Genomic DNA, 26,517 nt, shown 5'->3' with positions numbered 1-26,517 from the left:
CTTTTTTCAAAGCTGACGGGATCCAGAGCGAAGACGAAAACTCCACGGTGAGTAGAGAGGAAGGTTCCCCAGTGGCACAGATTAGCCCTGATGAAAATCGCTCGCTCTCTCATAACACGCAGCTAATCATGTCGGTGGAAAGTTGTGAGTGTATGGGAGGGTTACTGTCAGCGGTTACGTCAGTCTCCCTTTAGATGGACCTTTAACATCAAACTGAGGACAGGTGGCTGCGGAACAACACACACAGCATACTTTTCGCTAACATGCAACACTTATGACCTCCCAAATTCACTTTGCGCCTTAGTGACACCAAACAACTGTGACATGTTACACCTTAGGGGCAGACTGACTGCATATCAACACTATGTGGGCTGATCTCACAATCTGGCATAAGGCACCGACACTGACGCATTTCTACTTTCAAACGGTGAATTATGAATCTTTTCACAGTTCTGCTGCAAATACCTCTCAGACACCACAATGGCCACAATCCAGAGTCAGCAGCAGCTGGACAAAGTGTTGCTGGAAAGACTTCCCAGCCTGCAAAAAGGTTCAGAACGACAAGAAGAAAAGAGGAAAGGAAAAAGCACTGGAATATTACATTGATTTTAAAAAGAAAGCGAGCTGCTTCCTTACTGTTATTACATCACAAACACCTCAGCTACTTTGATGTTCGGCTCTTTTCTGGCATACTCTTTGGCTCTCAGAAGTAAAGAGCCCTGTTATATGTTAAATGCTAGATTTGTTTTCCCCAAATAAAGTGTCATTTACCCTGAACGATTCAGATTGGAGAAAAAAATCAGATCTGAAAATTTTGGGGCTTTCTGGCTTAATGTTTTAAAGGCAGAGAGCCCAAAACTTTTGAATGAAACTACGGTAATACTTTGTTGAAGCATGTTTTTATTAAAATGTATAAATACTGTCTTCTTCAAGTACAGCAGATCTTTGTTCCAGATTAATCAGATTCACCAAAACTAATAGTGAAGAAAATAAAATGTAGAAATTACATCAAAAACTGTTCATCCAGCTAGTAGGTGCGCACTTATTCATGCCAGGTTATTGCACTTTTTTTTTTATTTACAATCCTTTTTACTGATTTGTTTTCCAGTTACATTGTAGGCCAATTGTCAGACCATGTTTTTTCATTGTGGTGAGCTCCACACTGACTGCTGTCCAAAAAGTAAACAATTTAGTTGCATCAGTTCTGAACTGATCTGCAGGACTTATCAATATTTAAAGCAGCTAATTATGTAGGGTTATTACATCACATAGCAGCTACTCAAACTCCTTTTTTCTTTAAAATGCCACATTTCATCATATTTTAAAGCCAGAAAGCCCAAAAATCTTGAATGAAAACATAAATAAATCCCACTAAATATTTATATTGGGTTTTAAATCAAGCAAGTAACTTTAAAACACACTTTACGTACAGAAAAAAAAACAGCCTTTTGCCCCTATGACCCGACCCTGGATTAAGCGGGAAATGATTGATTGTTTGATGGACACAGTTGGAAAAACTCATTTCATATTGGGGTGTTAAAACACAGACAAAAGTGTAGCAAGGTAGATTTTATTCAGTTTCTCAGCACTGCAGATTTTTGCACATATATGGTTTGCAAAGCTTATACAATTCAATATAATTTCTATATAGAAATCAACAGGAGTTTTTTCATGTTACTAAGTAATAAAGTAAAATAAGCACATCAGCTAACCCCCATTGTCCCCAATGTAGTTGGGGAAAAAGGGTGATTGTTCAGACAGTCACCCTTTTCAAGTACAATTCAACAGCCCCATTTCATGGGCCTGACATAGACATTTGTTTTAGCTGGATTCTTCCAGCAGGAAAATACAGCCTCTTTGCCAGTGGGACTGCGGAAAAATAAAATGTGATTTATAAATGATAAGTAACAGTTGTCACTCTGGAAGTGCTCGGCTTCCTCCTTATAGATCAACTCTGTAACTACAGGGTAAGAGAAAGTCGCTCATTCTAGACATGCAGTATTTATGTATGCACATTTTATAAAGGAAGCAAAACATTCAATGCCTGAAATGATAGAAAATAAGCGTTATGCTACATTTTAAATAATGCTGGAGTCTTAACAGTACAGGTGGTTACATAACAAACTAATGCATTTTTTTTTATTATTGTTAAAAATCCAAGGCTCTAAATTATTGCAAGCAAAAATCTTGAGTAGCAGACAGTTCAAAAGGTGCACTTTTACATATTCCATACATTGTTGTTTGAAAACAAGCAAAAAATATCATGGATTTGAAATTTATAAAAAATGTGAAAATAGTCACATCTCTTCTGCAACACAATATAGCATCCACCCTGTTTCCCTAGATTATAGCTTTTGTACAAAATGCAGGGAGGTATTAATTAGCTGGGGGGAAACAAGAAGTATCAAAGAAAAGTAATGGTACATCAATGTAATGATGCATCAAGTTTATTCCAGGTGACACTGGAGAGCTTGGAGGGTAAACTGGCATAGAATGCATACTGGAGGCCGGCAACGGCAAAGGGAAGTCCTATAAGTGCACTAAGTAGTAGCTATCGCTCATCACTTCTTCCTGAACACCTGTTCAAACAATGAAAGCTTATTATCTCTGGCATCGCAAAGGTTATGGGAAGTTGGGGGTTGCTGTTCGTATGTGTGAGTGCCTGTATGTGCATTGTCTGAGTTCGTATAGGAGTATTGCTAAGGAAGCCCCGAAGAAGAGAGAGAGAGGAGGGAAAGCAGTTCAATCCACCATGCCCATCAGCCGACACACCCCTCCCTCGATGGCCAAAGACTGGCCAGGAACCGTTCCAGGAGGCAATCTGGATATGTGAGTCTGCAGGCAACAACAAATAAAAAACACTTTTAAAAACCCCAGTATATTTTAAGTACAAGTCAAAAAAAAACCCCATTAAAATACAGAGTGACTCACACCAGGCTTCATTTCTAATTTGGTTGAACGTAAAGGTGCCAAACTCCAGCCCACGCGAGTGACTTTAGATGCCTCCTTTCTCCAACACACCTGAACCAAATGAATGGCTCATTAGCAGCCCTCTGCAGAGCTGAATGACCTGCTGATGAGGGAATTCAGTCATTTGGTTCAGGTGAGGTGGAAGGGTGAAGCCTCTAAAACACACCACTGGGAAAACCTATTCCAGTGATTGTTTTTGAGCCAACTTTCTCTGGGAAACTCTTCAAATGGGTGAATAATCAGTAAATCACAACACAGAAAAAACAATGAGGCTCAAACCTGGAAACTTCAACTCAAACACTGGGAGATATAAACATCTAGTCCACTGGTTCTGCCTGTCACTGTTTGCCACAGAGAAGTATGTTACCAGTTTGCTCCAACCATGTAAATCCATGAGCTTCAAGTAGGCAGTGTGTGTCCAAATAAAACTATGTGGCTGTCTTTAGCAGTGTTATGAGTAATTTAGCAGGTCATTGTCAGTTGTAAAAATTAAAAAATAAAATAAAAATTACATGTTAATTTTCCCAACAGTGAAGAGTTGTACTTAGCAACCTTATTTTACCAAGCTGGGCCAGAAAGAAACTGAGAAAATATATTACTAACAAAGACAATTATAGCAAATAATCATCTCATTTGGATAGTACTTGAAATTTTAAAAAAATCACACAGGAAAGAGAAAGATAATCACCTCAAAATGTGCACATTACAGAGACACACCGGTAGATTTAAAAAGCTATAACTACTTCATTTAACTGGTTAATTTAAAGAATTTTGGACTGTTTATTAATGTCCAGAGAATACAAATTTGCATTTATTTTATTTGTTGGAAGCGTTTCAGTAACTTGCCATGTGTGATTAGATCCCCTGAAGATATTCAGTCAGCATCATCGTGTTTGTATTTTTTCAATTTGAACTGACCGAAAAGTTGTAAGAAAGTCGCAAACACAGCTGTGAAGGCATGAGTGATACTTCCATCTGGGGATCACAGGTCATCGACCCCCCCCTCCATGTGCCATTAATGGCTGTCATCCTCCTTCCTTTCTCTTGGCAGAAAGGCTAACGCTGACTCCTTTCCTCTTGGGGGAGGAGAAAATCCAACTGATGAGTCAGGCCACTGAGCTGGTCCCACATAACTCATCCAGATGCAAGATTCGACTGGTGCTGTTTGGTGTCGGCTCAGACTATTCCCCTGAGCAGCCCGAGGGCAACTGTCACTACAATGGGACAGCAGCCAGACAAGGTCAACCACACATGGCAATACTCTCAGGGGGCCATTATGCCTCGTACGCGCCTCTGAGTTCATCTTCTTCCCTTCATCTTGTGAAAATGAGGTTAAAGGAAGGTCTCATTTGAACTGTTCGAGTCCTCGAATGAGTCATGATCAACTTAAACTAAATGTTTTCCTTTTGATGTTTGTGACCAGTGCAAAACAGTTTTCACACCAAATACTCCACTGAAAATCCCCACAGGGCACAGTTAACTGGCTGCTTGAATTCATAAGGCTGACAAAGACAGTTTAAACCTATAATATATTTACATCAATACATGTGAGGCTTGTGTCCTGTTAAAAGCAACAGGGTCAAGTAATGACGCTAGTCTGACGTAAACACCTCAAGATACAGAATCTGAAAATACAAGAAAAGAAGGGGGATGTTAATTTTATAAGATAGAAGGGGCAGCATTACTGAGCAGCAACAATCTGGAGTTTATAGCCAAACAAGTGAGGAAAACTGTTTTATACAAACATCCAATGAGGATAAAGGGGAGGCTTTACACTTCATAAAAGGAGATTAACATGTATGTCAAGCAAATATAAAATGCTTCTCTAATGGCTTGTTTTGGCTAGTAATACCCCAAATACTGATTTTTAGGGCTTTGTTCTTAGCTGGGGGGAAAAAAATGCAGGAAATGTTGAGTAAATGTTGCACATTATGCATTTATACAGGCAGCAGCGCTGCAACATGTCTGGGACAAGTCTGATTTTCATTTAAGCTCTGAAAACAGCTTCGAGCACAAAAATGCCTAAACAGACCAACTCGCTTGCTTTTACTTGCATTAAGGAGGGTATTTCAACACATATTAATATCACAAAACCTGCTTTAAAAAGCTCAGTCTGATACACTGCTAGCCTTTGGAAGCCAGCCTTGAAAATGGCACCACCGTATATAAAATGAGGGGTCACCTGGTACCGCAGAGTGCAAAGAAATTGGGAATACAACAAATGGATGTGCATGAAATGTTGATTTCATGGGAATCAAAAGCCCAAAATGACTTTAGGGCCAAATGACATGTCTGGAAAATAACTGTCGACAAACTTAAAAAGTCTGTGTAGCATACTTGAGGCTGTTGTATCATATCTGTCATAAACAACACGCTCAAGCCCCATTTAAAAAGGAGAAAGTGTAAATATGCTAGAATATGGTTTTTAGGATTGTCAGTGGTGTCAATGTTAACATTTCCTTCACGAGCCACCACTGCTATTGACCAACAGAGAATTTCTGTTTAAGAAACATGCAAAACTTCTGTATAAAAAAAAATAGCTTCAAAAAAGAAGCAAAATGAAGTAGGAAAGAAAGAAGGCATGCAAACCTGTTTACAACTTGTTACTCGGTGACCAAAGTAACCACATGACAGGGCAGCAGCTGTGTCAAAATATAGCATGAACAGGACAGCTCATTGTTCAAATGTTTAAGAAAAACAACATTCTTTGTTGACATAAATGTGTTTAAGAGTTACAGAAGCCACACATTAACACCACAGTGTACACGAAAGGATAAATGTAGCTCTATGACCAAGCTCTTGTTTTTTTGTTGTGGTTTTCAGATTTTTTCCCTCTTAGAATAACTACAAAGACAATCATATGCTATTTTAACTTTTAACTCATTGAAAGATGAATAATAAAAAAAAAAAGTTTTTTTTTTTTGTTTTTTTTTTTAAAGATATAAAATAAATAATATCCAGAAAAGCGTGCATGCTTTTTTGATTTTCTCTGGCTTTACACAATTGAAGAAGAAAATCTTTATAGTGGTTAAGATGTAAAAGAGGAGAAAACAAAGCTCTGTGTGAGGTTTTACTGTTGTCATTCTTTGTCTTTATTCAACCGAGGTGATCAGAAAACAAAATTCAGTCTAAACCAATGGTTTGTAGATTTGCAAAACATCATTTGATTGAATTCAGGGTAAATTCAGGTGAATATTTGAATAAAACCAGATGCTCTTCCTCATGAAAACACTCGTTATTCCACAGTGAAAAGTGGAGAGACAAGAGAACGACTAAATGTTTAACAGATATCTGATAGAAATGGGAAAAAATATAACACGACCGTACAAGTGTCTGACAATCCATGCTAAATCAACATTCTTAGCAGAGATGTTGAGAAAATATGCACCAGATTGGCCTTGACCAGAAAATGTTTGGTCAGAAACCAAAACGTTCACTCTTTTGTCTTACCAGTAAACCCACCATATTAAGTGTTTAAAGACTACATAGTGTGAAGTCTGTTACTAAAAGAAGAGTCAAATTTAGCCTTTTTTAAAATTTTGTTAGTCATGGTAAAATATCTGTTCAATCACAACTGGCTAGTGGTATTTTTCAGGTCAGAAATGCCCCCTATATACAGTGTTGTTTTGTCTGGTTTTCTACAAACACTAAGCTATCTGAAGAAAAACAATTCAAAAGACACCAGAAACCCAGTGACTTCTTTACCAAATACTCACGCTGCTGTGTAAAAGCACCTTTCATGTTTTATCACATTTAATCAGAGAAAGATGAACTCTGGCTGGGCAGAAATGGTCAGCTAATAGGAATGGAAGGAATGTTTGAAGATTCACAGCCAAGGCAGTGAATATCTGAGCTCAGAAAACTGTGCATGAAAACATGGTGTGAGAAATACATGTTTTGCAAGAGTTTTGTTATTTTAAACTTCAATTTGTTTTAAACAAGGACTTAGCACAACACTGGCACCCTTTGTTCCAAACTACTTCTGCTTCTCCTCTTCTCCAAGTTTGAAGATTCCCACAGATTTACCATCAAGGTCATGGCCATGCAGGTGGCACTTCGTGGGCCTCTATAGCAGACCACAGCAGCTGGGACTGCAGTCTGAACGCTTTAAAGTTCCTATCTCTTGCTATTTGAACTTCATCTGACGGGAGAGAGAAAACAGATGCTGTTCACCATGGTACCCCTTTAATGAACGTATGTAGGCACTGAGCAGAAAACATCTCTGGTCCCAGCTGGGGTTCAGCGAGGGAAATCTTGTTTTGCACCCGATGAAGGAGCATGACGGACAGAAAAGCCAGCTGCTCTGGTGTGCAGATGGCATAACACAAGAGGCACAGCTCGAATCCCACAGTCGCCCTCCAGCAGAGGCAGTGTGAGGTTTGGTGGAGCAGCTGTGATCCTGGCTGCGCTCTCCAATATCAAAATCACCACTGGTCCCTGAAGAGGAAGTGGACACCCGGGCCCCAGGAGATTCAGAGATGGCTGACTCCTAAAGCTGCACTTTACGCAAGTAACTTTTTACTGCTGAATGTGAATAGTTTGGAGGCTACTCAAATGCAAATCATGAATTTATAATGAAATAAGCGTGCTTTATTTTTTTTAAAGTACCTTGTTTGATGTATTGTGATTCTGAAGAAGCCTGCTTGTTCACTCAGACAAATATATTAGGCATCATGCACATTTATAGAGATTTGCAGGAAATTACACTGATGGACGAGTTTCAGTAACCTTTAGGATACGTTCAAACCCTAAAGGCTGTGATCAGAGAAAGTCAAACCATGAGGAAGAGAACGGTACAGCTGAGGAAGGCGGGACAGCACACAGAAAGCAAACACTTAGAAATATGATCCAGACTGTGATACAGAGATCATGCAGAAGACTGTATCAGAAAGCCCTAATGCTCTTAGAAGCCATAAAATTTTGCTAAAATGTCTATAAGCAATAAAACTTTAAGTTTAATGGTACTATTCAGTGAATGCATGTATCAGTTTTAAGGTACTGTTTTCTGTTAAACAGATTGTGGAGCTATGACTCCACTATCACATACTGAGAGTGACGTTGCCTCCTATAAATAACTAACCACCCTTCACTGAAAGCAGGCTAAAGAGACAAGCATGGTGGCTGTAGTTTTTAAAGCAAAATCTGAATAAATTAAAATCAGTATCAGAAATCTGCCACAAAACTTTAATTGGTGCATCCCTACTAGTAACAAAACACTTGGGTGAGGATGAAGGTTTTCCGAAGATATTACTAAATTGCAGCATAAAGTTCACATATAATGAAGGAAAGAATAAGAGCATGTCAGGAACATTAACAAACACAGCTTGCACTACAGAATAATTGAGGAGTTTGTTTGTTTTTATCTTTTACATTAACAAATTGTAACACAGGAGTTATTTGGCTTTTATAATGTAATATTACTGACATAAAGCTATTTTTTTAAATATTTTTTTTCTAATCTGTAAAATTCTGATGTAGGACAAGTGTTGTTAAATATATTACTCTATATACTAATATTAATATATTTTACATTATCAGGCAATTCAAAAGCTCACCTTTGCTTTGCTGTCCTGGGCAGACATGTAGCCAACACACATGCTCTCTGTGGTGTGACTCCACAGGAACTCCACTGTGGAGTGAACAATAAAAACATAAAACAGGGCTGAGCTTATCCAGAATAAATAACATAAGGCATCTTTTAGCATACAAAATGTACGTAATCTAAAAGCCCTACAACATATCACACAAAGACACAGAAGTTTAGAAGCAAATCTGTGATAATGGACCATTTTACCGTTCTAATGTGAAGAACGTGACATGCTGTTAATTCCTACGTCAACAGTTATGAAGTCAACCAATCAAGTTTATTTATAGAGCACATTTCAGCAACAAGGCAGTTCAAAGTGCTTTACATAATAAAAACACAAAAATAAACGGCCATAAAAGACACCACGCAGTCAACAATGGAGAAAACCAGTAAACATTACATTTTGCCAAGTGCCAAAGTAGTGAGAAATGGTCACAACTTTGGAAACATTTCAGCCTGATTTTGATCTTAAGATCTCAGCCCAGCAGAAGAGAGACGATTCTGTCTCAAAGCTGCAGGTAGAGAAACCGGATCCACGAACACAAACAGTCAAACTGAGCAGTTCTCAGAAGGAGCCACTTGTGCAAAGATTAGCAGTTGATTCCAAAGTGGGAGGTCTGAGTTTGAATCTGAGATGAAGGGGGTGAAACCAGAGCCTGACTGCACAAGTTAAACCCCAGACCACCAGCGAGGAAAGCCGCGGCATCTCCTCCCACTTTTACTCATTCAACCAATCGTTAATTTATATATATATATATATATATATATATATATATACAGTCAGAACTGGTGTTAGAGGAACGGATCTGTGCACAGAGATGCAAATATTAATGCTTTACCCATTGCGNTATTAATGCTTTACCCATTGCGGCTTGAATATTTGGAGATGGCTGTGCTTCCACACATCTGCAGCATCTCAAGACAATAACTCCACCCAGAACACGATCTTCACTGGCCAGAAACGGTGAGCCTAAAAACGGAAAGGGCCAGAATATTTATCTGTGACCACAGGGCATCTCTTTCAATCAAAATAATTTAGAAAGACATACACAAACAAAGAAACAAACAAAACAAAAAAAAAAGGATACAAGACAATAGCAGATTGATCTAATGCCTAAACTGTGCAGTGGGTATATAATTGATGTATAATAACACAAACAGTCTCGATGGCCAGCAGCCAGTTTGATTTCCTCAAATATTAAAACGTAAATATGCGTCACCACTTTTTGTTGCTTAGTTTAATTTCTGTAGAGGATTTCAAGACCCTATACTTGTTGACCAGAAGTAGGGTCCTGACTGCAACGTTGGGTATCAGTGATCTAATCAACTGAAAGTAAAGAGACTTACCAGTTTTACTGTGTTCTATTTTCACAGAAAACCCTTTATTCTGGAACGGTTTGAAGATATCAGTAAGTTTCAGTGCATAAACGACTTTATGTGGCTGCTAGTAGTAAACGTAGTAAAAAAGCTATTAACCAGACAAATCATAGGCTGACATTGATACGTTAAGCGGCTCTCGTGTTCAGAAAGGACTCGCTTTTATTAAATCATAACTACCACAAAATGTAAATAAGCTTTAAACTTGAAAAGATTTCCTTGAACCATCAGTCCTAAATGTGCCCCTAGCATTGGGTTAAATCCAGGAGTATTGAACTTCAGAGGCATATTTTTTCTGCCTGACTTTTTGAAACAATTATTGAAAGCTTGGTGTGGACTACACATACCCCAGTCCCTTTAATCAAATGAAAGGGATTTATTGAAAACCTTTCTTCCCCGTTGAGTTATTTGCTTTTTTTTTTTAAAGCCAAGTTAAACAACTGGAAATGATTATTCTCTTCTGATGCAATTATCCTCTTTAGCAGTCTGCTAAATAAAAATATTTCACTGCCTTCATGTGGCCAAAATGAAAGGGATAATGACAGGTAATATGCGCAATAATAACAACAAAATTAACAGGGAAAATAGTTATCCCACCTCACATTAAAAAACAAATAGGAAAAAAGAAGCACCTAATTTGTTGCATGATGAAACTGCAAATCTGAATGAGTTGTGCTGATCTTGGTGTGGTGCAAATAAATTCAAAAAAGCCTGGTGTGTAAAAGGAACAGACTACAAACAACTGCTGCATAACTTGACATGTCTTAAAACAGGAGCAAGAAAAGTAAAAAAAAGAAAAAAGAAAAAAACAAAACAAAAAAAAAAAAACAGGGCCAAATGTTTTATTTGATGAAAATATTTTGTCTGCTCTTCAGTGCTCTTTTTGTGTCTTTCAAAAACGTTTGTCTCCTTCTTATGATGTTCCCTTGGCTCTAAAGTCTCAGTCTGGGCTGGGAAACAGAATGCTGGTATGTGTTTGTCACTTCTACTTGCTAAACAATGGCTCAGTAATTTTCGGTTTTGGTCGCAGGGCACACAAACACCCAGAATTTACCTTGTAAGAGTTGTCTTCAAAGTAACAGCAGTGTGTTTAAAAAAAAAATGAGCAAAGCTCAAAAAGGGTTATTTCAACATATAAATGCACTGGGAGAACTGCCGACTCTGATTTGATCCAAGATCTGGAGACAACTTCACATTCTCCTTCTACAGGTGATACTCTTGCCTTTTAGTGTTTAACCTTTTTCTCCTAGACAAAGCTATTGACTGTGACCAACTACATGTGCTTTTGTTCATGCTAAGATCTATCAAATCGCATTAGATGTGATTCTCTCCTAAAAGGAGCTCCTGGTGCCATTAAGTCCTTACTTTTCTCTGAAATAGAAAGTACTCATGGGTCAGGGCTTCTGTTTGGTAACTAGTATCAATTGGAATGAATGCAATTATTGTGGGACCTGTCTGTATGGTTCTTTGACAGTCACAAAGAATAAACAGAAGAACTGATGTACTTTCCATGTTAGTGAAAAGTGAAAAGTTGATAGAGGCAGAGCCAGGGTGAACCGTCTTTCCGGACTGAATTTCTCCCTACCTTCAAAACTTTCCAAACTGTAGAGAGAGAGGAAAAAAAAGGCTAATTATGGCCCTAATAATTAGTGAAACAAGTTTGACATTTTTACTGTCTTAACATATAAAATCTGATGTATATGGCTTCAAAGACGTTTAGTCGATTTTAGCCCATCACGTAGCTTTGATTAAGTCGCACTGCCATAAAGATTTATGGAGCTGTGTTTAAACCTGATGTGAATTCAGACAGAAACATGAAATAACTTCAAACTGACCTCAGTGTTGGAAAACAAATACATCACAGAGCCAGACATAGATGGACTTTCAGAGGCCAGAACAAGGCTGAAACCACCACATGTATCCACTTGTGTTTTCTTTGTTTCCTCTGTTTTAGCACAGACTGGTCATTCACTGCACAGCAAACACACTTAACGAGGATCTCTAAAACTGGCCACCTCAGGGAACTCAGCAAAATTACACCTTCAAATAAGCACGCAACAAAACGTGCATGTCTTCTTAAATCTTCTGCGGCCATCGTCTGTGATGTGTGGGACATCAGTTTACTATTTAACAATAAAACGTTAAAAGTTGTCTCTTTTGATTCTTTTTTTAAACGTTTCTGGTGGTTCACTCATTCTTCACGGGGAGGAACATCTGCTTGTTTAATTCCCTCAATGCGTTTGTCAAAAATGCAGCATTGTCTTGCAGAAAATGTGTGTGTGTGTGTGTGTATGTGTGTGTTTGGAAAATAGTGGTCATCAAGGCACAAGCGGGTGACTCACTGATGAACTTGTTTTGCATAGCCTCCAGCAGCGCTTGGTGGGCATCTTCAGACTGCATGGCAGTGGAGCATTCCCGAGCCAGCATGGTGCGAATCAGATGCTCTCCACACCCTGACAAAACACACACAGCGAAAACCAAACGTGGTTAACACTTTGAGTTGTCACAGATTTAGACTACAGTCTTCTTTAAAAAAAATTTTGAATATATATATACTGATGAGTCTCGTTTGTCAGATTAAAAATAGCTTTTGAAATTAAGCAAGTGTTAAGCATACTTTTCATTAAGTCCACATTTCCGTTTTTAAAAATAGTTTTTATACTGGTCTAATCTTATTAGCGGTTAGCAAAAAACCATCACGATGAAGAGAAATAAGGGTGCTAAAACATCAGTCTTTGTCTAATTACCCCATATAATGAGTTATACCTGGTGATGGAGTTACTAAAATAAGTATTTCAACAACATTCTAACATATGGAATAGGTATATGGCTTTTAGGTCAAATTAACTCTGAGGCTTTAAGGTTAGGTTTGAATTTTTCTTTATTCCAAGTGGAGCAATTAGAAATCAAACACAATTCTCCGCATTCTTTATCTCAATATTGTAGCCTTTTTCAGACTTCTAATTTCTTGTATTTTTTTTATGTGCATAAAGGATTTATTTGGCTCTAGTGGCTTTTTTATTTGATCGTGAAGCTACAGGAAAGCAGGTCGTGAGAGACGGGGAAGACATGCGGCAAAGGTCAACAGGCTGGGACTCAAAACCACGCCGACAGAGGATTCAGGACTCTGTATATGGGTTGTGCGGTCTTCACCTGAACCGCAGGCGTGCTCTCTTGTAGTTTTCATAATTCGAAATATGAACCTCGAAATCTCTAGAATGGCAACTGGTTCTTAAATTTGAAATCTTTCACAAATAATTAAACACAATAACTCTTTTAGCTGTGAAAAAGTATCCAAAGCTGCATTGGGATACCTTAAAACGTTTCTGAACATTGGCACCATTATTTAGATTTTTATTGTTTTAATCCAGAAAGCTGCAGTCTTGGTGCTTGGTTTATCATTTTCATTCCAATTGAAGGTTAAGTTCAGTTCAACTAGAATTCAATGTTGTCCAGTGACCAAACAGATAGCGAATGGGCTCTTTTAGGATTGAGAGTAGTTTACCATAAAGTCAGCTAACCTAACTCTAATTTTGCCAAAAGGAGCAGTCCAGTCAAAATTACGCCAAAAGGTTGGCACAACAAAAAAATTCTAAAAATCAAACTGACAAACCTTGGCAAAAAAAAAAAAAAAACAACAAACAAACAAAAAAAACACTTTTTTGACATTTTCAAGTTGAAGACCTATTGTGATAAATTGTCATGTGGTGTCTGTACATTATCTAGCCATTAAAATCATCCCTGGTTAAAAATCTGAGCATTATGCAAAGTCACAGCATTTTTCTATTTGTTTTCCAGTTGGTCTAATTAGGGATGGGAGAGTCGGATTGCAACCTAAAGTCAATATCCAGAGCATCCAAAAGATTTTTCAATGGGATCATTGTCTGGAGTCTGTGGTACACTAGTCATGCACTTAAATACTGTCTCGTCTTCCCTTAACCACTTAAAAAAAAAGAAAGAAAAGCAAAACGAATCTTGGCATCGTCATCCTGGAATATGTCTCTGCCATCATCACACTGATGAAAGAAACAGGCTCTTCAACAGATCCTGGCAGTCAACTCAACAAAAGTTTTAAGACACATAAAGTTGTTGAATACAAATATTTTCTACCATAGTCATCCCAGATTATGCTATTGTCCCCCAAAGCTTTCCAAAGTAGACATGATGAGTGAAGTATTTACTTCATTTTTACAATGGTACATCACTTGAGTAACCGAAAAACAAAACGGACCAAGCAGACCGCAAGCTAATGTATTACTGAAACTTTTAAATATTTCTTTATATTGTTGAAGAAGTAATATTTTTGCTTTTCTCGTATGCAAAAAATGTTTTTTCATTCAGCCAGCTGGTTTGCTGTTTGAACCAATATGTGAGGAATGGGCATAACTTTCTACCATAGAACCAGAAAAAAAAATCCGGTCACTCTCGCACTTACTTTAATATCTAGCTGGAAATACTTTTAATTAAAGACTTAAGATGAAAGAACCGTTGTAGGGCTAAGCAGGAAATATATAAAGCATGTAGTGAGCTGCACAATCACTACTACTAAATCTTTTTTTTTTCAATTTAATGTTATTAACCAACAACAAGTGATGTGTTAAGAGAAAATTAAGACATTTTTGACTCCATCACTGAAAATCTGTGAAAAGTAAAGCATATGATTACAACAGAAAAATGAACAGGAATCTGAAAGTGAAAATAAAACCCATTTGACGACAGAGAGCTTGTGAAAACTCATATAAAGGCTGAGGAATAATACAGCCTCATTGTTTCTGTAAATACGAATTAAAGCTCCCATAAACCTCCAGGTAACTACAACAGAACAAAATGCAGGTTAGTAACTATGCAGGCCAAGTGCCTGGAGGGATTTCCAGCTCTTGCTAAAGCAAAGGAGAGGGCTTCTCTCGCCATCGACTCTGCAGCTTACCAAAGAGCCTCGCAGAGGAAAGGAACCAGAGATTATCAATGTGGCACGAAGAACTGGATATAAAATTGAGACTTGCAACACAAAAATAAATAAATAAATAAATGAATGAGCTAGTAATTGCAGATGAAATCTGTTTCTAAGCTGATGCCTCAGTGACCACAGCAAAGCCAAGACCAGATGAAGTAATAAAACTATGACCCAGATGAGCCACATATTACAAATCTGACTAAATCGGAAAAAGGGAAGAGGGGGAGTAGGAAGAGGTGGTGGTGGAGGGAGAATTGCGTGTGGCTCTTTGTGAAGTGAAAAAAAGGGGTGACATGAAGGGTAAGGTTCACGCTCCTTGTGTCAAATTAAAAAATATTGTTTTTCTGTTTCTTTTGATGGAAACGGCTTTCAAGTTAGGAAATGAAAAACAGGTGTTGAGCTGGAACCCACATTGTGCTTTTCAAACCCATAAGACTGGCTTTGTGTTGGTTACATCAAAGCAAAGAAGCCACAATATAGTAAGACAGGGTGAAGCGAAAATACACACAGGGAGGAGGCATACGCACTTGATCTGCTGAGATAACAGACCAACCTTTACTAACAGCCTGCTCAGATGCAACAGGTACACGGCAATCAGCTGAAATGCATAGAAAACTACCACCTCTAACCTGCAGGTAGAGAGCATCTGTCATCCTGTTTGATCACTTCGAGAGTAATATACCAACCATATTTAAGAAAATGACCATGATCTGCCAGCAAGTTTGGAGAGATTCTTGTTTATTACTTTAAAACAACCAAATAATTGCAGTGGATCACACCATCAAGTCAGCTCTGTGCATAATTCAGGACGTATTAGAGGTTCAAGTACACAGAGCTCAAGCTGAAGCCTGTCTGATCAACTCAGCTCATCTGCACTGAGACGCATTAGGCTACAGATCCACATCAAAAGGCTTCTAATGTTCCCCAGAAGCTATGCTGGAGACATCTACACATCTTAAAAGAATACAGCCTTAATTTAAAACCAGATTGCATTGACTTGGTTTGTAAGACTAAAAGGAAAGCAGACTTTCAGCTGCTCAAAATGCAATAATCTACTCAAAAGAAGGAAGATTGTTCTCTGGATGGTGGATTTTTCTTGACTGGAGAGGACCTATTTAGATAAAAAGCTGTTACCTTAAGCCAAAGAGAGGCAGGGCTTAGTTTACAGAGATTCAATGCAACGTTTGCCCCATTTTGTCATTTTATCACCACAAATAAACCCTGCATTTTATTTAAATTTCGTCTGATAAACGAAACAAAATAGCACATATTTCTGAAGTGGAAGGTAAATTATGTGTAAGTTACAGTCCCCTTGAGTCAACACCTTGTAAAACCACTTTTCTCTGCAATTCCCTAAAACTTAGCAGGGTCTCTCTCTACCGGCTTTGCACATCTAAGGACAGAGTTGTTCAATATCACGAAATAGTTCAAGCGTAATCAGACCAGAGAGAGTGGCTGTGAACATCAGATTTTAGGTTTTTCCATCAATGATTAACAAGATTTATGTCTGGAAATTAACTAAGTCTTTCAAACACATCTGCCCGTTTCATTGTACCTCAAGCTAGAGTCACTGTCCCGTTGAAAGACTGAGTAGCATACTGAATGGTTTTGGTTGGATCTCTTGAAGGCTGTATTTGGTTTCATGTTTTGCGAAAAAGACACACAGCTTTGTTTATTAGTTTGTTTACTCTGCTGTATCCAACAATGCAATGCACAGCTGGTCTGCTGTGTTTACATCTGCACAAATCAACCGCTCCAAGGGGAGAAAGGGCTATGCCTTCACCATGCTGAGTACAAGTTTCAGATTACGACCATTAATGATACCTACTTAATATATTTTGCAGACATATGCAAATAGCCATATGTGGTAAATAGCCACTTTAATAGATAAAGACCTATATGTGGGTCATATTAAAATAAAATGACATGATTTTTCACATAAATAGAAATTTAAGTCCCAATAAAAATATCCCACATGAAGGTTAAGTCAAATATGATCATTTAAATGTAGACGACTATTCTTAGCGAGTTTCCCATTATTGTATTTGATTCGCACCAGTTCTCCTAGTATATCTACAGCAGGTGTCCCATGTCAAATGTCACTAAAAATCCACACAGCTATGTAATGCACCTGGCATGCAGCTGGCTAACTATGGGTGGAGTATGTTGACTCAATCAGCTCAGGAAGTGACTGATGTGGATCTCTCAACAGGAAAATTTAGAGGTCATCGGAAAGCACTGTCTATTCATTCACATCCTGGCCAAAACAAAAAAGACGGGCCAGTGGTAAACAACAGAGCCACTGCACTGTTGCATGTTTTAGCACAAACTCCTAAGGAAATGCAAAGTTGTGTGGAACAAGAGGTTATACCTGAGGTACTCACTGCTGTAGAGTAAGAGTTCATGTTACAGGCGTTTTCAGCCCAGCAGCCACATCCATAATGAGCAGCCTAGAATAAAAACAGGGAGAAATGAGACTGAAAATTAAGAAAGGGTTTGCTGAATTAGCTTTAATGGAAAACTATTACAAACTTAAATGTTACCTCCGGCATTAAAACAAGAAAGGAAAGCTGCAGTAATTATTTCAACCTAATTAGCGGACCCAAGACTCAGGGCTGAATATGAGCGTAAAGTTTGCTAATTAGTTTGAGGCAAACAACTCTACTAACTTTATCCATTCAAGTTTCATGTTGTAGCCATTTTTCAGTTGTCCTACATTAAAGAAAAGCAAAAGCCAGGACTACTTTCAACTGGCTCAAAGTAAAACATTTACTGTACACACGTTTGCAATCATGTTAAACAAAGACATTTAGTGTGCTGGTAAGTTAATTTGTAGTAGGAACTCTCATTAATTTAGGCAATATCCATTAGGAACCAGAAGTTTATTTGGGTTATTACATCAGGCTGAGGCAGTGCCAGACTAACACAGCAAAGGGAGAAAAAAAGGTGAACAGAAAGCTGTAAGACTTCAGCGGTAATGTCATGATGTGCGGTGGTTGGAGGTGAGAAAGATGCCGGTGAGCCCAGGTAGTCATGATGAAAATGATCATTTTAATAAAGAATCGGGAGCAAACTCATAAATACAAGTAGCACTGGAAACAGACGGAAGGACAATAGACGAGGACCGACAAGAGACAAAGACAACAGGTGGACTTAAATACAGGAGGGTAATCAGGAAACTTGACACAGCTGGGATCAATCAACAGGGAGGACAGGACAGAGACTCACAGGGAAACAGGACTAACACAGAAAATCTCAAAATAACTACACAGAAAAACACAGATCACAACAGGTAACAGCTGTCTGCTGAAATATCCAAGCTGCTGTGTTTCAGCTTTCCAAAGGCGCATTGATCAGTAAAATTTTGGTAACTGTGGAACATAAAAAATATACTAGATGTCTGCCAGGAGGAAATCTTGTTTGAGAATTAGAGATACAGCAACAAGCAATTAGTGTATCCTTGCATTCTTTTATGCTGTGACCTCACAGTCAGAAGCTAAACATAATCTTTTATGAGGTTATGGAAATCTAGGTTGATTGCTGTTACCCATAGATCTTGAAAGAAAATGAGAATAGGTTAAAATCTATATTGGCAGATCAGAGTTTTATGAAATTGGAGAAAGAAAATGGGTCACAAAGGTCTGATCGTTGCATCTCTGCTAGCCAAAAAAAAAAAAAAACACTAAAGGGGCAATAATAGTTTCCCAGTGAACCCAGCATAAACAAAAAACAGACCTGTTGGGATGTTCTCTAACATAAATGAAAGGCAGTTATCTGGCAACAGTCGACATCAAAGGCAGCATTTTAGAGAAGGCCATCATATCGAGTTAAATGGTCATACTGGAGGAAATGTTCTGCTTTGCTGCCCCAGAGGCCATGGATGTCATATTCAACTATGAATTATCCATTATACCAAAAGCAGCAATGAATCCAAATGTTTCAGTTGAAGCAGAAGATACTGGTTATGATCATCACCAAAAGATTACAAAAACTTAGGTACGGAGAGTCATGAAAGTCTAGATCTGTAAGAAAAGCCAACATCAAACTAGGGAAAAATATATTATATCTGTTTACTTAAATATATTTTGAAATGGACAAGTGGATTTTACTTATATAAAGAAAAAATAAAGTCGAATTAAGGGTTTTGGATTTCAATTTTGTGTGCTTACTGTTGATAACAGAAACAAGTGTATATATTAAAAAACAAGCCACTATGAGAATAAATGTATCATCACAATAGAAGAGGGTGATCCTACCTGGCCAACCCTTCCAGGATGTTTCATAGCTAGGCCTCCACTGGACACAGCTGCAGCCACGTTCCCCTCCGAGTCCACCACAACAGCTCCGACTGTGTCGAGGCACCCTGAGCCGTTTTCCTACATCACACCAGGAAAGAAAAACTATTCGCGTGGATGGAATAACATGAACACAAATGACAATAATTCCTTAAAAATTTGGGCAAGAAAAAATAAATAACGAATCATTCAGAGCCCACAAAAGACAAAACTTTGAATATTTACAAAGTAGGCAAGGACAGCATGAATTTCTGAGTCCTCTTCCTCCCCTTTTGTCTTTAATAAAAATGTTATGCTCTAATTTAAATTGGCTCTTTCTTTCCCTGATTACGGTTTGTGTCGGAAGTGATTTGTTTGCGATCAGTCCATAGTGGATGATGAATTAAATTCTGGATGTGAAACGTGCAAATCGGCATCCTAACACGTGACCACAATTCCACGTTCACCAGAACCTAAATACCCTGACTAAACCTTGGAATAAAAAGGAAAGAAACGAGAAAAGAAAACAGTGCGAGGCTTTTTCTCTTCCATCATCTGCTCTCTTGAATCAGTCATCTCTCTGGGGTTGTAAGACCAAAACGAGGCCAGAGCCAGCAATTTCAAAATTAAAAACCATTGTGCAATACAGCATCCATGCCTTTCACGGATGGCTGTAAATGATGGCTCCAAAACATGGGAAAATAAAAATTATGTCAATATGTTTTAGACTCCTTGGACATTTTTAACTGTACACCATCAGTACACAGGTGTTTCTTGTGCCATGAATTAAAATGAGGAAAAGAGGAAAGATTTTATTGCTTGGCAACGAGTCAGGAAGGCATAAAAAGAACATTGTGCACAAAATTAAAAACAGGCAGCCCAGGCCATGTTTCTAATAAGTTGTTACATTAAACCTGGTAATTTCCTTTTAAATGTCAACTGCAAATTTAAAACCAAGAATAATTTCTTCACTGCATCAAATAGTCACATATTAATCTTCCAATAGGTCACGCGTTTGGAAAAGAAAAACAAACACTTCCTTTGGAATAACAGCCATCTGACAGAAAGATTCATCATTGAATCATTGGTCACTTGAACAAACAAGCAGCCCATAAAAGCTATTTGTTTTCTTTTGCATTGAACATTTTGTGAGTGAACTATGATGTGGGTTTACTAAACCAAAATACGATTAAAAAGTAATTCCGATGAAGTTTGCATGCTACATGTTTATTTACGTTGCACAAGATTCACATGTGAACCAAGATAAACGTTCCCACCCTTTTCTATCGCCGCTTCTAGTGGCAGGGAGTTCATATGAGAATGAACGTTTTAAATGATTCAGTAAATACTGACAGGCTACCAAACTTTACACCAGGTAGTGTAACATCCATAAAACAGAACTAAGTAACATGAAACAAAACAACAAGAACTGGAATAAAATGAAAGAATGGAGGCAGATATTATTTTCTGTCGTTTAAATCCTGTTAATTCCACAACAGTAAAATGTGCGGTGTGCGAGAATTTATTGAAATGAACCATTTTACTTTACAATTGTTAAACTGTTCAATAAAGAGAACATCAGGGTACAGTGTTGCCTTTCTGCTCAGCTGTGTCTTCACTACAACAGACCAGAGCAGCGCTCACATCACTCACCACTCTACCCATTGATCTCTTGCTCCGTTTTTTCCTAATTTCCCTTCAAATTACCAGTCACTAAAGTCAAATTATACACATTTGATTCTTTTTAGCGCAGCGATTTGAAATCTGTGGGCTTTTAACATGAAAGTTGTTTTTTTCTGCACTCCTTCCTGAAAGACCTGGCAACATACAAGTAAATTGCTAGATTTACACATCTTACAGTTGTGATGCTAAATGCAGCTTAAAGTCAAATGTAGTCATACTCCTGGCAGATTGGGATTTAAATTATTTTCACTCAACAAATAAGTTCATTTCTGGAGTGGAAATGAGACTTTAGGAGACAGTTTTAGAACTTGCTAGACTTTCATAGACATCCTCAAGCTTCTTCACCGCAAATAAACATTTCTCCTTGAGTTTTTTGATGACTGGATAAATGGTTGAGTTGTGTGGACACTCACTTCTAGTCAAATGTTCCCTTTTGTCTTTGATAAGAAAAAAAACTCACGTTTTCACTTGATTGTCGTCTTTTCTTTGCCTGGTTTTGTCCTGTGTCCATTTTCTCTGCTAGCTCCATCTTTCGCTTGTTCCTCTTGTATGCAGATAAACTGAACTCTGGATGTGACAAAATAATGTGGCCCCAATTGCATCCGTATAAAGTAGAGCAAGTCTTCTAATTTCGTTTAAGGCGTATTGGTTTATTCACTGTCAAATACAAATTCTCACATTTTTTAAAAATGTTTATAAATAATTCAACAATACTCACTTGTTGCCATTTTCTCCGAAGGGCAAGGAGGTATTCCATGTCCCACTGCCCAGTCATGTGCTCCTCGCCCCACCAAAAAGCTACAGAAAGACAGCAGAATTAACAAGAGGGAAACACTAACGTTCCGATCTTTGATCATGAGGCTTGATAGTCACCAGGGTGGTATTCTGCCTGCTGAGAGCTTCCCTTTCTGTGCTTCAGTCAAGAGGCAGCTTGCAACTAAGACAGGGTTTTTTATACCTGAGGAGAAGAAAAAAACAAATGAAGTCATTCATTTAAGCAGAGCATTACAGTGTAATGAATCCATTGAGATACATGCCTTACAAAACATTTAAACCCCCTTTACCAGAGTTTGTTGCAATACAAGCATAAACTTTAAAGTACTTTTTATGACAAACTAACAAAACAGTGACGGACGATGATGGTCGCACATCTCCCTGAACAAACCCCTCAGTGATACATGGTGACGATGGCAGCGTCATGTTGTGGAGATGTTTTTGTTGAACAGAAATTAGAGAGTAGATCTAGTCAGAGTTGATGGGAAGATGGATGGAGCTAAATACAAGAGCAGACCTACAGAAACCCTGTTACTTCAGACCCAGGTGAAAACTCTTTTTCCACAAGGACAACAACCCTAAATATGCAGCCGAGGCTACAATTGAATAGTTCAGAACAGAATATATGCATGTTTTTGAATGACCTAGTCAAAATCTAAAGGTAAATTCAATAGAGAATATCTTTCAGATTCTCTTCACCCATTCAGATTAAACTATTTTCGGAAGAATTGAAACTTGACCATAAAATCATTGTAAAAATGTAATAAAGTTTGTGCATGGAAAATAATAAAAAAGGGAAGATGTCTAGAGATGTGAATAGTCATGTAAGGAAGTAAAAGTCAGTAAGAGAACATGCATAAAAACGATGCAGTAAAGATGCTGCAAGTGTACAAGTGAGTTTAAATCTAAGGGAAATCAAGATGTGGAAATACAGATTTATGAACTGCAAAATAATAATGTTCTAGGTGTTTTCAAGATGGAAAAATTACTGTATAAATGCTGTTGCATGAACGGCTGCAGTTGTTGTGAGAGACTGGAGAGGATATTAAAACACATATAGATATGTTAAGAGTAGAAACTAACCACTGATGGCTCCGACTGCGCCAAAATGAAGCGACTTCCCGTCCATGATGCTTGCATCACATTCAATTTCCCCAGATAGATTAAGGTTGGAGCCCATGCCAGCATTTGTAAAAGGAGAGTCCTGACAGCAATTAAACCAAGGGGGAAGTAAACAAAAAACAATATCTAGAGCAGAAAAATCATTTAAAGAAAGGAATGTCACTAACTATTTAAGATAATACCCCAACAGAGTTTGCTCATTTATAATCTGCTTCTAAAAATGAAATTGTCAAAATATCCTTTTTGTCAGCTAGCATGCAAGATAATATCTTTTGTTAAGGTATTTTCTAGTGTTTATTGTGATAAAAGCAATGATTAAGAAAAAAAAGTATCTACAATATCCTTGCAGTCGTTTTAAATAACTATATGTCACTTACTGCATGTCAAAGTCATACAAACCAGCTCGTTTACATTATGAAATGATTTTTATTCAACCAACCTCTAGTTCAACCAGGGCAGCAGTCACAGCTTCCACTGCAAGTGCACCTGCTCTCAATTGGTCTACAGCCTGGAAAAAATAATGACTGAATTAAAACAATGAACAAATCACGGTGAATGGGTGCAATGCATTCTATTATTCTATAAATGTAGGTTAAACACAATGCATCGAATTCAGAGAAACATAAACGTACCCTGTGTCTAAAGCACCCCATTCTGAAGCAGCACACAAATGTTAAACAGTGCTAAAGAAAACGATCCACAAAGAAAGCTTTTTAGGAATACTATAAACTACTTATTTACAGTTGCGAAAATACATCGTCTACGTCACAAAATAAAACTGTGAAACTTGGCTCCTTGTCTGTATTGTGAATAGATGGTATGTAAATCAGTCTAAACAGAAGTGGATTCTTGAAAACTATCTTGAAATGACAGAGAATAACAACTCTTGTGAGAACACCACAACCGTCTCAACAGAACAGCCAACACAAATGTTGGAATTGTGCTGAAAATATGTTGCATTTGTGGTTGAGTTTGAAGAAATATATTTAGTACCATCAAACAAATAAAGAAGGATTTATTACTTCGGAATCACTGACAACTGATTTCTTCATTCACAAAGGCTGCCTTTAGACTTGTAAAGCTCTTTACAACCTGGAACGTAGCTTAATAATTGCACATTTGGAAAAAACATTCTTCTGTTTGAAAATAATAACTGCGTTGCTACAGTTTTAATATCAACTGAATATGTCTACGATATGCAACAGATATAGTATTCTACACATTGTATTTGTTAACGTTGCCTTTCAATAAGAATTCTACTATATTCTCTGCCATTTCACCAATCTCCTGACAGATTCTTTTTGTTCCAAGTGAGTCTTTATCCAGTGTAGGAACATAAGACTTACAAAGTAAACTTACCCGCTGGCAGGCTCTTTTACACACATGCTTATATTCCTTTGCCTTAGATTCAGAGTGGTAACCTGCTCCTGAAAGCAAGTGATTAAAAAATTACACAACTACCTGTGATATAATTGAGATGTTGTGTTGCATAAAAGAAAAATCTAAATTTATCAATTTGCAAATATCCTAAACCCAATGCTATTTGTTGATTAAAAAAAAACTATTTTTTTGTTGTATTTCTTTGCATATTTAAATTGAATTCATCTAACAGGAGAGAAAATAGCTAGATTAGAAACATTGTGAAGTGTATCATATATATGTGGCCAACTCCTAACAACTTTAAAACAGGAGAAAACATATGAAGAAATGAATGGTGTGTCAGGATACTTGCAGAATTTTATGTTTATTTGGAGGGTGATTGCCTGGTAAATAAAGGCTTCACAAGGAAAGGATTTCTGTGACATAATTCATTAAGCAAGAGGTTTTATAAGTATAGGATTACAAGAAGGTTTAACTAACTGTAGTAGTCTAAACCAGTAGATATTCTATAATCTCTAAATAGTCTTTTTTCCCCCTCTTGTCTCATTTTAGCTTTATGTTTTTTTTTCCCTTCGTCTAATTGGTTGTGTGAATGTGTGATGGCTGAAACTACTTGTTGCAAATGAAATGCCTTTTGGGAACTTAATTAAGTAAAGTGGAGGTGTGGTTTAAAAACACATATTTTAGTGTTTTCCAGACTAACCTGCATGCACAAGGACAAATCCACCAGCACATTTTGCCTTTTGACTCCTGCATGCTTCCTGATTGTACCAGGAGTTGGTCATCACAGAAGAAGGCTGCTGTTCTTCAGTACAATTAATTAAACTTTCCATACCCTCAGCATAACTTCACAAGCTTATCGTTGCCTGTCACGCAGCCTTAACAAAATCATTTTCATAGCGTACCTGCGAGAGGACCAGAAATGTACACATTAACATCGAAATTTAAAAGTGGAATTATTTGACTGGTTAAATAAACAGTAAGAACTTCTTGCAAAGCAATGTATACAGCACTGTATCAGTGAAGCCACAAAGCAACAAGCAGGTATTTATAATTCTACTTAGAATAAATCATTGTAATAAACAATCACTAGTCTTTTAACAACCAAAAGCAGTTTTAAATCTGCATTTGATGAGTCGCGTGCAATTTATTGTCATGATTTGTATGGATAATATCTGAAAAACATTATTTTTTTACGTATAAATGTACATTATTCGTATGTTTTTGAGCAACGAACAATATTTTCCAGACATACGCAATTTGCCTTATCATACTGCCATTCGTTTTTGTGTGTTATGTGTCTGTTATACGGATAAAAATACACAATGAACAAATAAGTTATTAAAACTTTAACAAGTTGTTTTCTTTAGCGTGTTAACCAAAAGCTTGCTAACACAAGAAATTGTTCCGACTTACAGTTCTCCCTCCTCTCATATCAGCGACAGAACTGGCTCTTAACCTTCAAATTACCGGACAAGGGTATAAAACACCTGAACAGTAACTGTCCTCATACTTTTAATCATAATAAACTTTGTTTTTACTCTTTCGTGCCCCAGAACAGCCCATGGCTAGTTAGCTGAAGCACACGAAAGCACTTCCGGGTTCAGACTCTCGTTGCTAAGGAAGTGCGGTCTCCAAATATTGGCTCACGTGGACGAAAGGGCGCAAAACACCCAGAATTCATGGAGACGGATGAACGTTAGACCTTAGACATGTACGTGCGACACTGTACGCGATACAAAAAAAAAATAAAAAAAATAAAATAAATCACACATTCGGTATATTACAAAACGATATCAACATAATGAAACATAAAAATTCACGCTTGTTTCAGACAAAATCAATCTATTTATAAAAATAAAAAAAACACACTGGCAAGCATACATCAATCTTCAAAACTATCATAAAACACAATATTTCCAATGTTGGTAGAAGTTTGACATATTAAGCATCATGACATTAAAAAAGAAGCCATATTCATAGTTTGCATGAATACTGAAACACTGAAATATTGGATGTTAGTAGATTAAACTGTTAGAACGTTCATGAATAACAAATGCCTACTGTCGTTTAATATACCTCGTTTTTTGAGAGTTAATGGATTTAAGTGTCTTCATTTGTTTGTTGTTTAATTTTTCTTTTAATCATGTAAATCACTTTGAACTGCCATCTTACTAAAAATGTGCTAGACAGGTAAAATTGTCTTGCCTTATAGTATAGAAAATTGTCACCTACTCAAAATTTTGCACTGCAAAATATACTTCATAATACAATATGTGTTTTTTTCCAGTCAAGAATGGATCAGCATGAAGCAGTTATGTCGCTTGTGGGTTTGGCCTGGGAAGCACATAATTTGCAAGCATAAGTTGAGGAGCATTCTGATTTTATGATTGTTA

The 26,517-nt window shown here is 37.4% G+C and overlaps 1 protein-coding gene across 1 annotated transcript; it reads right to left on the bottom strand.

Annotated features, from left to right (window-relative positions):
* Positions 1-1,554: 1,554 nt before the first annotated feature.
* Positions 1,555-25,744, bottom strand: LOC103134170 (threonine aspartase 1-like). The gene is made up of 14 exons (XM_007546315.2): positions 25,538-25,744; positions 24,825-25,026; positions 24,101-24,168; positions 23,181-23,249; positions 22,703-22,823; positions 21,719-21,803; positions 21,564-21,643; positions 21,306-21,412; positions 19,145-19,264; positions 17,260-17,338; positions 12,277-12,387; positions 9,420-9,527; positions 8,526-8,599; positions 1,555-2,835 (listed from the first exon to the last, which is right to left on the bottom strand). Exons 2-14 carry the CDS (start codon positions 24,952-24,954, stop codon positions 2,743-2,745), a joined length of 1,245 nt encoding a protein of 414 aa, XP_007546377.1. The 5' UTR covers positions 24,955-25,026; positions 25,538-25,744; the 3' UTR covers positions 1,555-2,742.
* Positions 25,745-26,517: the final 773 nt, after the last annotated feature.

This window comes from Poecilia formosa, unplaced genomic scaffold (genome assembly GCF_000485575.1).
Source record: "Poecilia formosa unplaced genomic scaffold, Poecilia_formosa-5.1.2 Scaffold15, whole genome shotgun sequence".
Lineage (NCBI taxonomy): Eukaryota > Metazoa > Chordata > Actinopteri > Cyprinodontiformes > Poeciliidae > Poecilia > Poecilia formosa.
This window is presented reverse-complemented; position numbering and strand designations above follow the sequence as displayed.

Excerpts from the sequence above, each read along its gene's own strand:
- LOC103134170 (XM_007546315.2), bottom strand. The coding sequence starts at position 24,954 with ATGGAAAGTTTAATTAATTGTACTGAAGAACAGCAGCCTTCTTCTGTG. Across the intron at positions 24,169-24,824 it reads ATTTGTCCTTGTGCATGCAG|GAGCAGGTTACCACTCTGAA; the intron begins GTTAGTCTGGAA and ends ACTTGCTTTCAG. Across the intron at positions 22,824-23,180 it reads CTGCCCTGGTTGAACTAGAG|GACTCTCCTTTTACAAATGC; the intron begins GTTGGTTGAATA and ends AATTGCTGTCAG.